At 31.3% G+C, this 10,702-nt stretch overlaps 1 protein-coding gene across 2 annotated transcripts; it reads left to right on the top strand.

Moving 5' to 3' along the window:
- The first annotated feature begins 2,517 nt into the window (after positions 1-2,517).
- Positions 2,518-9,884, top strand: LOC114403597. Of its 2 annotated transcripts, none has more exons than XM_028366636.1 (8): positions 2,518-3,444; positions 4,723-4,822; positions 4,927-4,980; positions 5,595-5,715; positions 7,748-7,830; positions 8,390-8,451; positions 8,559-8,664; positions 9,347-9,884. In XM_028366636.1, the coding sequence occupies exons 1-8, from the start codon at positions 3,119-3,121 to the stop codon at positions 9,359-9,361; spliced, it is 867 nt and encodes a 288-aa protein (XP_028222437.1). In that variant the 5' UTR covers positions 2,518-3,118; the 3' UTR covers positions 9,362-9,884. The 2 variants fall into 2 exon arrangements, with proteins under 2 accessions (XP_028222437.1, XP_028222438.1); XM_028366637.1 differs by having other exon boundaries at positions 2,520-3,444; positions 8,568-8,664.
- The last annotated feature ends 818 nt before the right edge of the window (positions 9,885-10,702 follow it).

Genomic DNA, 10,702 nt, shown 5'->3' with positions numbered 1-10,702 from the left:
TGAAGGTTATAAATTAACCTACTCTTCAAATTAGTGATAGGCATGAAGCAACCTTCTACGGTAAGTATATTTACGAAGTCAATGCCATTGTATCTGGTACTAGTATCATTGTGCTTTGTTACTAAAGTAAAAAATAGTATCATTATAAAAGTAATGTTTCACTACGGCAGCTTTCTTTTCATTGTGTTGTATCAATTTAGTACATGTTTGAAATTGATAAAATTGAATGGAATTTTAAATAAAATTATATTAATTATTATTATCATTATTTTTATAAGTATTTTGGAATGAAATATAATTAATTTGATAAAATACGTTTATCACATGTATCTTTATTCAGAAATATTTGATTTTTGAATCTTATATAATTCATAATATTGAATTTTGAATTGTTTGAGAGAAGTACTAAACATGATTATCTTTTTCAATCTAGAAAAACATTAAGTATTGATTTATCATGTTACGGAAGACTAGTTGCTTGTATTAATAAAATATATTTAATTTCGTAAAATACTTTTATTTTTACCTTTTATAATTTAAGTCATAAAATAGAATTAATTTATTATTTATTAACCCCGGTATTGTTTGATTTAACCTTTAAATAATAGAATACAAATTCGATTTTATTTGCTTTTAAAATAGCCAAGTAATAATATAAAAGTTGTATTTTATTTTATTCCGATATCTTATCACACCTCATTAATCTATTCCATCACATGTTCATATATATTCTATTTTATTGTCCATGTAACTATCATAACACTTACAGACTCGTGTGGATTGACAAAAATCATCTAAAAGTATTTTTTTTATATTATAAATTAAGTAATTTTGATATCAAATCCTCATTCAACACCATTAACAACATGCACAATACAAATCACAATGCCACCTTTTCTTTTTATTAAGCCCTACCATTTAAAATTATCCTTATTTTATTTTATATATAAAAACAATAAAAACAAGTGCATTCATTAAGTGGGGTTTAACTGAAGGTACAGTCTTTAGTTGCATGCCTGTGTTGATGGGCTTGATTTCAAGCCTAGGATTTTTCTTCCTACATCCAGCACATTTTTTCTACAGCCAATATAATTTTTAAAATTCTAACCTTATCCCCATTTACTTCTTCTTCATTCCTTCCTTCTTTGTTTTCTTTACACCATTCAATTGCATTTTTTTTTTGCCAAGCTCCTTATTCCACATTGTGGTTGGTTTGGTTGAGATGTATTGTCTCAGTGATTCATTTACACCATTCGTGGTTGTCGTCATGGTGGATATTATAATACAATGACAGATAAAGTTAATTTTTTTCATTTACAACTTTGATTTGTATCATATAAATTGGTAATTCATATAAAATATACGGATTGATAATTCATATAAATCATATGAATTATCAATCCGTATAAGTTATACGAATTACTCCATATACTGTTATGGCAATTGCTATTAGCACGCTTATATTACTTTTCACACCCCTTCCCATTTTTCTTAACCTTACTAACATTACACTGTGTAACATCGGTGCTCCTATATTTTCTTTCCTGTTTTAGTTCTGGAATTATATGCATTCGGCAATTATATTCTGGAATGTCTTTGAGTAATAAAATGTGTTCCGGAAGCTAAGATTATGTGAGAGGCTGCCATTAAAAACATACTCACAGATTACAAGCTTTATCTTCACACCAATAGGACCAATTTGGGTGGTTGTCGTTTCAGTAATATACACTTTGATTTTTTTTGACTGAAATATACTCTTTAATTGTAATCCGATTGAATTAACCCAAGGCATAATAATATGCTATTATGCTCCAATTGACAAAATCCTTGATCTTTGCAACAAGGAACAAATATTGCCCTCATCTTTATGCGCTGAAGCACTTTTTGAAAATAAATTATTTTAAAATGTAACCTTGTATCATTTAATTTACAAATAAAGATTAAACAGATAGATTAAATGAATAAGATGTTAAAGAAAAATTCTTTAAAAAATTATCCTGAATTTTTTTTCAAAAAATGTGAAGAAAATATGATTTAGAAATAAAATTCTATTTAAAATAGTTAGTCATCATTCCTGACAAAAGCTAATAAATATTTTTCACCTACAACATCATGACTCAAAAAAACTTATAAAATACTATCTCTCATTGAAAAATAATTCATTTAATGTGGTTATTCTAATTTGTATATAATAGAGATATAAAAGATTCATATATTATAGGTTTTAATTGTATAAAAATAAACATTCATTCTGTTAAAATACTTGTTATGTTAGTATTATATTAAAAAACTAAACTAATGTACAATTAAAAATTAAAAAGAAGATGTTAAGATGAAAGATAGATAGGCATAGACAGAGGGTGGCATCAATGATTGATGCATAAATAAAAAAAAAAAGAAAAATGGTTATTGGGATTCGCACTCACTCACTGTTGCAAATTCCAATAGCCACAGCCACAACATCCATTCAATTTCAACCATTATAATTCATGGATGATTATCTATCTTTTTCTCAAAATATAAAACACCCACTTTTGTTTCATGCCTTCTTTCTCTGCTTCCTTGTTGGTTGGAGCTCAAACTCTTCTCTCTCTCTCCTTCCTAGAGAGAGAAAGTCAGAATCTGTTGTAACATAGCAAATGCCAACTTGGTTTGGTAGTGGCACTGCCACCACTGCAGCCACAACAACTTCAACAGTGTCTACACACATTTCCTCTGAGAAAAGGTACCACCACCACCAAGTGTGCACCAAAAGTTGCTAACTTTTGTTGTACCAATAAAGTTTCCTTCTCTCTCCCCACGTACACACTGATTTGGGTTTTGTTTGTTGAGGCTTCAGGACTTGTCTTGCACCTTGCCCTCACCGTTTCTTAGCCAAAGTTTAAATTTTTATCAGTAATGCTTGGTGGGTTGGTTTGCGTGTCTTGTAGTTGAGCTGAGCAAAGTTTTATTTTTTTTGGCTGTGTGGTTGGGGATCTGATTCTCTCTGGGTTTTCTTTTCCTCCAAGAAATTTGGATGGTTTTGGCATTGGATAATAATGGCCAGTGAATTGGTGCATGCTTTGTTTGATGGAAAAAAATGCTTCTAGAAACAAATCATTAGGGAAAAGAAGTAGTGATGGCTGCAGGGTCAAACACTGGTTTTCACTGTGATGATATGGGTTCTGCTTTGAACTGGCATGGTGCTGTTAGTAGCCTACCTGAGATGGTTCCAATGGGGAATTATTTTGGGTTGAATAGTAACACCTCTGGGATGACGATGATGATGTATTCTGGGAATTCAAGCGTCAATAACAATGTCTATGAACCTGTCACAAGTCAACCTGGCAATGCATCTGGTTCTTCTCTGCCTCTTGATTCAGCCCCTGGACTGAGGAATGAAGAAAGGTTGGCTGCTGAGTGGTCTGTTGATGAGCAGTGCAAATTGGAGGAGGGCCTTGCAAAGTAAGTAGTTTGTTGTTAATACTTTTTTTTTAATCGGAAAATGTTAGTTTGTTAGTTTTGTTAAAAATGTCACTTGGGGGGATTATTAGGGTTTAATTTATGTGCACCGTCAATGTAAAACATTTTTACATAGACATCTAATAAGATTTGATAATTTTACCTATTCATTATTTATTAATAAGATGTGATAATATCGTAATAAGGTTAATTCTTATCCATTAATACGATGTAACAATAAGGTAAATTCTTATAAGATGTCCGTGTAAAAGTATTTTATAGTCAAAGTGTATATGATTCTTGTTTATCTTTTTTACTGCATTACAAATTTGTTTAAGAAAGATGGCATTATGTTCAATGAACTTCTGGTTTTGAGGAAAAAGAAAAATTATTTGAGGGAAAGGAGAAACAGAACTAGAAGAAGGACAAGAAACTGTAAAGGAAAGAAAACACTAGATACAACTAGGAAAGTGAAAAAACTCAAGGAATACAGCTATAATGCCTCATCTCTGTGCTTATCAGAAGGAGCCATTCTCCTTAGACTATTGTAGAACACCAAATAGAAGGCAGATGCACAATCATATCCCATAACAGGCTTAGGGGCATGAACACGTTGCTTTTCTTTCTGTATCTTCACAACTTTTTATCTCTGAAGCTATGTTCTATTTCATTAATAATATTTATTTTGTTTCTATTTTGAAGGCACAAGCACAATCATATCCCATATTTTCTGTGACAGTAGTTTCTTTTCTATTTTCAAGAACCAACTTTATATGCCTGCAATGTGTACTCTATTTTGTTTCTATTTTGAACCTTAATTTAGAGAATGCTTCAAATACAATAAGTCAACTGTTGACAATCCTGCAAGTCATAGCTTATCTGTCATGTGAACAAGGGGAATTGTGGGGTCACTGTTCACATTTCAGATCTTAGATCAGCAAAATTTAAGAGTCTTATTAAGAAATAAGACAGATTGTCTGCTAGCCACCTATTTTGTTTTCTGAAACTGCATGCTTTCCTTATATAATTTCTGATATGATGTCCAGAATTAATTTCTCAATTCCTGCTTCAAATACTGCATTTTTTTCATTTTCTTTTCTCTTGTTTACATTTAGTTAGTCTTATGCTTTTCTCTTCGTTTAGAAGTGCTTAGATTAGAATGTTTGTGCTATTGTGACACAGTATATTTACATGCTTGTGCTCATATGGTCTTTCTTTTTTTATAGTTTGTATTGCATAACTCGTGTTTTCTTTCTTTTTTCCTTCCTCTATCATGGCTAGATATGACGATGAGCCAAGTTTCATGAAGTATATCAAAATTGCTTCTACATTGCATGATAAAACTGTTCGTGATGTTGCTTTGAGGTGTACATGGATGACTGTAAGCTCTTTTTCTTTTAACAATACTTTATGTGGGTACTTATGTAAATATTATATTAAAATCTATATATAGGAACTTAAAATACAGTTTAAACCATTTTGCAGAGGAAGCGAAGGAAGCCAGAAGAACCCATGGTAAAGATGGTTAACAATAGGAAGGTATGTGAAATTTAGGAAGCTGATGTATTTATATTATGTTTCTTATATTTTAGCTTTCTTGAAGAATAATCTAGTCAATCTTGAGTAATTATCACTGAAATATTTACTTGATGTTTTAAGTAGATTTTTAAATTATATTTACGAATTTACTTATAATTTTGAATATATACTTGGGTAATTTTTACTGATTGAAAAGAAAATTCTATGAGGTTGCTTGTTTGTAATTTTAGTTGAGTATTGATTTATAGCAATAAGTAGAGTCTCTTTCTCTCTCTCCATCCATTTTGATAAAGGAAGAGTTGATTGGAAGAGGAAAAAATGTTACAAGGTATATTTACTCAAAGAAACAGCATAGAAAACTATTCATGCACCTCCATTGGAGAAGACTCTATAGAATCCTAAGCAAATATCAATAGGAATGCCATACAGAGTTTTAAAAAAAAAGGCTAAAAATTATGCTCAGCAAATGCTTCCTCGGATCTTGGTGATAACTTTCAAGTTATTATGTTGCAAACCATAGACTGGACTCCTGTTTGTATAACATTGAATCAATTAATGTCTTTAGGATTTAGTGTTGATTGATGAACTGTTATTCTAAAGTCATGCTTCTTCAGGATAAGCTAGTGAAGTCATCTTCAAAGCAATATTTTCAGTCAACTCCAACCCCAAGCATGACCACATATTCTCTTATATCAAACCATATGAACAAAAGTCAAGGGATACTCTGGCAAGATGGTAAGTATATCATAAGTTCTCATCATTGCAAGTGCAACACCAATATCTCTGATTTTGAAGTTCCCATTCAGTTTGGTCAAGGATGAACTAAAAGCATAAACTATTAGGAGGAAGCCCAAAACTGGTTTTATAGGTTTAACATGCACTTTCATGTGAGATCCCTTTGTGCTTGAAGCATCAACAATGCATGAGCCACTCTATTGTTTGATAAAATTTAATTTAATTATGAAGAATGGGGGTTGAAGGAAACAAATTCTTAAGTACTTGGTCATAGAATACAATGTCAAAGAATACTTTCCCAAAAGTTTAAGCTATTAGCTTGAAGCTTAGAAATTGTTTTTACATGCTTAACAAGTTTCAAAACTTTAATTTAAATTGTTTGTCTGGCAGTATGAGAATCTATTTATATTTTATAAGCAGTAAACAAATCTCTGCAGAGGAATATGTTTGGTGCATTTTGTGATATTTTTTTACTTTATCATTTCAAGCTTGCCGAATTACTGAAAACATGAAAAAGATGGCATAAGATACTGAAATATTAGGATGCAAGAAATTGCATACAAATTGATCTGCACATTTTCTACTAGTGTGTTATTCCCCTTTTGTGTTCGATTTTTTAGGAGGATTGGTACATTGCCTTCCTCTGCTATTTGACTCATCATATACTCTACATTCTATTATAGAAGAAGTGCTGATAACATAGTTGGTAGTTAATATACAATTTGGTCCTTGAAAGTGGCAACTTGTGTCTCTTTGAAGTTTGTTCTTTGAGAGTTTTTATCTATACAAAGTCTTGAGGCTGAAATTGTTTACAAGTTGACAACTTTGGAGGGTAAACTTGGTAGAAAATTGACACTTTTTGCGATCAGTTTATATAGATATGCACTTTTAGGGACCAAAGTTTAACATGTCGCTTTCATGGACCAAATTGTATATTAAATCAAAAGTTGGAGGAGAACCTACTTGAATGGTAATTTCCCCCTAAAGTATGTGTGATTAGATTGGACATATATAGCTTTTCTGAAGTGGTAAGGAGAGAGTAAGAATAACCTAATGTTTTTCAACTAAGGAGGAAGAAACTATGCACTTATGCAGGTTTCTGACTATGAAGAAAGCAGGTTTTTCTCCAACAAAATGTTTGATGAAGAAGAAAGAAGTTATCTTGTGGGTTTTGCATTTTAGAATTATATCCCTTGATTGACAGGTGCTTGCCCTATAAACCCTCCTAATGAAATCTGGTTCTACTACCAGATATTAACTTGTATGCATCCTTTTTTTTTTCCTTAGAATATAATATTTTTCCCTAATTGTTATTAATTCTACTTTAGTCCATAATTATATATTGGAATTATTGAAAAATCATGATGTGTTTCTAAAATAAAAACGACTAAATATTTGGTCGAACTTTTTTTCCTATTCAGTGGTATTGTGCTCCGTTTGTCACTTGTCAGCATTTGGTATTTGTGGATAGAAAACAATGCCAGTTTTTTTGATAAAATGTTTCTACTTTTTCATCTTTTTGCATACCTAGTGGTTTCCTATGCATCTTTGTCTATGGCAACCCATTTTGGGGGGATTTCTTTCATTTTTTCTTGTTTTCTTTCTTTCTACTAATTTATTTTTCTAGACTACATATTTTTTTTAGCTCTATTCAGTAATATTTTTCTTTTTTTTGCAATTAAAACTTTTAAAGTAATTTCAATTGCACATTGAGGCTGTTTAAATTTGAGCCACAAAAGTTTATGAAATACAAATACATCAATATTAAGTATAAAAACTGTAAATGTAACTATAGCCACATCTTTTGGGTAGGAATGGGTGTAAATCATTCTAGTTAAAATTCTGTTACAGTTAGATGAATTACTCTGCTTATCGATTCTATTTTTCTTCTTATTCCCCTAACTCTTGTCACTTTATATACTCAATCTCACTCCCTTCCTAGATTTTATTGTCTTTCTTTGTGACAATGACACTAGTGTCCTTTTTTTGTGTCATTTACCTTCTTTTTCCCCCCTGCATTTTTTACTGTCAGGAATTTCTGGTCCTATGAGGCAACTTTTGGAGCAAAATGCTCAAGCATTTAGTCAAATTTCTGCCAATTTATCTACATTGAAGGTGAATATCTCAACTTTAATTTTTATTGGTATTTGTTTGTACATTCCTAAATACTGTTGCAAAAGATGATTTATAAGCCTTTTAAAATGATGTTGTAATACTTCTTAATGAATGGAAATACTCTGATGCTTTTTGTGAATTTCATAGTTTGCCTCTGATTATTGTGCACACATATTGCATCAGTTACTGTCTTTAGACTCATTTTTCCATTTAGATAACCTTATTCTGCATTCTGATCTGAAAGAGTGATTCAACATTCACTTTGTGTAAGGGGTCAAACCATCTGAACCTTGGACAAAATAGTTGTAACTTGCATTACAACAGCAATATGATAAGGTACTGGGGGAAAACATTAAATGTTTCATAGTTATTGATAATCTGATTTGATTAACAATTTGTTGGTAAATAAATTCATACTTCATTTCCAAGCTGTGCTCTAAACATTTAATGATGTAAGTTCTTTCAGTGCATATTCATGTTCTCATCATATTATTCATATATAAAATAGTGTTTGTTTGGCCTCCAAGCTGTGATAATGATCATGTTCTTTTATAAACAGTTTCAGGATAACATTGAACTCTTTTGTCAGACAAGGCGCAATATTAATACCGTTCTTAATGAGTATGTGATGTGAATATTATAAATAAGTTCATTATTAATATAATCCAAATCCATTTTGTTTAGAGCTTAATTTGATGTGTATTGCCTTTTGAAGTTTGCTCATTAAGTTTGTGCAGAATGAGAACGATGCCTGGCATAATGAGCCAAATGCCCCCTTTTCCTGTTTCCATGAATGAGGAACTTGCAAGTAGTATATTCCCCAATAAATCTGAGGTAAGCTATTGGATAACTGAACTTGTTTCATGTATTCCTTTATTGAAATTATACAATCATCCTTCCATGTGTTTTGTTAAACACGTTGCCACATAAATAGCCATAGTTTGAACATATTGAAAAAAGGAAATAAAGAAAGCAAAGAAATCATGAAGGGTAAAGTTTCTAATCAAGAATCACATACTGTGTTGTTTTTTTTACTCACGATCACAGAGTAATTTTACTTGTTAGTGTACATTTCAATTTTCAGAAGGGTTTGTTTTGGTTGGAAACTTGATTGCATCATAATATTTGTATTTTGTAAAGCAAAAGCTTTGATCTTTTCTTGTCTTAATGTGACAATATACTTGATCTGTCTGTCTACATGAGTAAAATATTTATAAACCATATCTAAAGAAACCACACAATAAGCACCAAATTGCAGTTTTAGTGTTAGGATGACCTACTGATCACTGTTTAGCTACAAGAGCCAGAGCTTCTTTTTTGATGATTCCTGTAATTTAGTTTCATTAAAGATGAATAAAATATCCAATACACATTTGAGCTCTACATCTTATACTAGACCTTTTTTTCTTGTTCAATTTTGGTTCTTAAAATGCACATATTTTTCAGTTAGATTTATGATCTGAAGTACAGAAAGTCGAGTATAAAAGTTGATTAGTTTATTTATTACCAATTCAAGGCAGCAAATTATTGACCCCATTCAAGATTGCCAACTCAGTGCACAAGTCTGGAGTTGTTGACATTTTTGAATGGAAATCTTAGCTGAAATTTTTTTGGGTGCTACATGCAATTGAGGAGCTGCAGAATAACTGATATCACACTATCTCAGGTCTTTCCAGAGTTTTTCATCCATGTTTGATCTTCTCTCGATAATTTTATTTTGTTTGTAGGAAAATTTGCACTCCTGTTGTAATAAACTAAACATTTCCATTGCCAGAAAAAGAAAAAAGATAGGAAACCAATTGGCAATGGATTGAGCTTATTTACCATTCATTTGGTTTTGGATTATTGGTAATTGTATCATGGGAAAGGAACTGATGTAAACCTATGGTGCTATTTAGCCATGGTTATTAGCTGTTTTGTAATTTGTATGCGAAATCATTATTTACATCCTTGGTTGTACATGAGGGGAACAAATTGAGTCATTTGCATTTTGTTGAACTGCCTGACAGCTAACAGCTTCTGCATTAAAGGGTCAACAAATTAATTGACACCCATTTTGTTGGATGTTAAATATATGATTTTGACATGCTTATTTATTGTCCTTCTTTTTTTCTTTCTCTTTGATGCTATAAATTTAACCCTTCGATGAGAAATGTGATTAAGGAAAGTAGTTAGGAATAAAAAAAGAAGATTGGTGGTAGTGAATAAACAAAGTGATTCCACCAGACAGCATCATATCTAACCCTTATGATGGAAACACTTGTGCAGATAGGTTGGTTAGTCTCTCACGGGACTAGTATAGTTGGTTTTTGCTGGTGGGATTATGTCCCTAGCATCATTGCTATTTTTGTAACTCAAATATTTATCTTGTCGATAATGAACTATTGTATCAAGAGATGTTGGGTCTATCTGAAGGGATTAGTTTCCCATAGTGATAAACCAAGATTTGAATCCCTGATGAGAGATATGTCTATGTTTAATGTCCAATCATATCAGGACAAAACCCACTCTCAAATTTAATTCGGAAAACTAATTGGGCGTTGCTTTTTTCAAACATTTTTTTCCCTAATTGCACAATTTCTAATTTTTTGACAAATGTTTTTTCAAAGGTCATTTTTTTAACAGTTTCAGAATTTAAATTCTGAAATTCAATTTTTCCCTTACTTTTCATAAGCAGCAAGTTTCAATGTTACAGTAGCTTTGTTGTATCATACTTTTTTAACCCACTTGTATGCAGTGTCGCACACTTCTTTTCAGTGTCCTTGGTGTTGCAGTGTTGCAGACATGATTCATCAAACTACTGGGCCATCATTTCATTACAGAAAACTTTTGAAATTTACTTTTGAAATGAGAGGTTATCTTTTACATCTCT

The sequence above is a fragment of the Glycine soja genome, chromosome 20, assembly GCF_004193775.1.
Source record: "Glycine soja cultivar W05 chromosome 20, ASM419377v2, whole genome shotgun sequence".
NCBI lineage: Eukaryota > Viridiplantae > Streptophyta > Magnoliopsida > Fabales > Fabaceae > Glycine > Glycine soja.
This window is presented reverse-complemented; position numbering and strand designations above follow the sequence as displayed.

Bases quoted from the DNA above. Each gene is read 5' to 3' on its own strand.
- LOC114403597 (XM_028366636.1), top strand. From the start codon at position 3,119: ATGGCTGCAGGGTCAAACACTGGTTTTCACTGTGATGATATGGGTTCT. The intron at 4,823-4,926 runs GTAAGCTCTTTT...ACCATTTTGCAG, and splicing joins TGAGGTGTACATGGATGACT to AGGAAGCGAAGGAAGCCAGA. The intron at 7,831-8,389 runs GTGAATATCTCA...TTTTATAAACAG, and splicing joins CCAATTTATCTACATTGAAG to TTTCAGGATAACATTGAACT.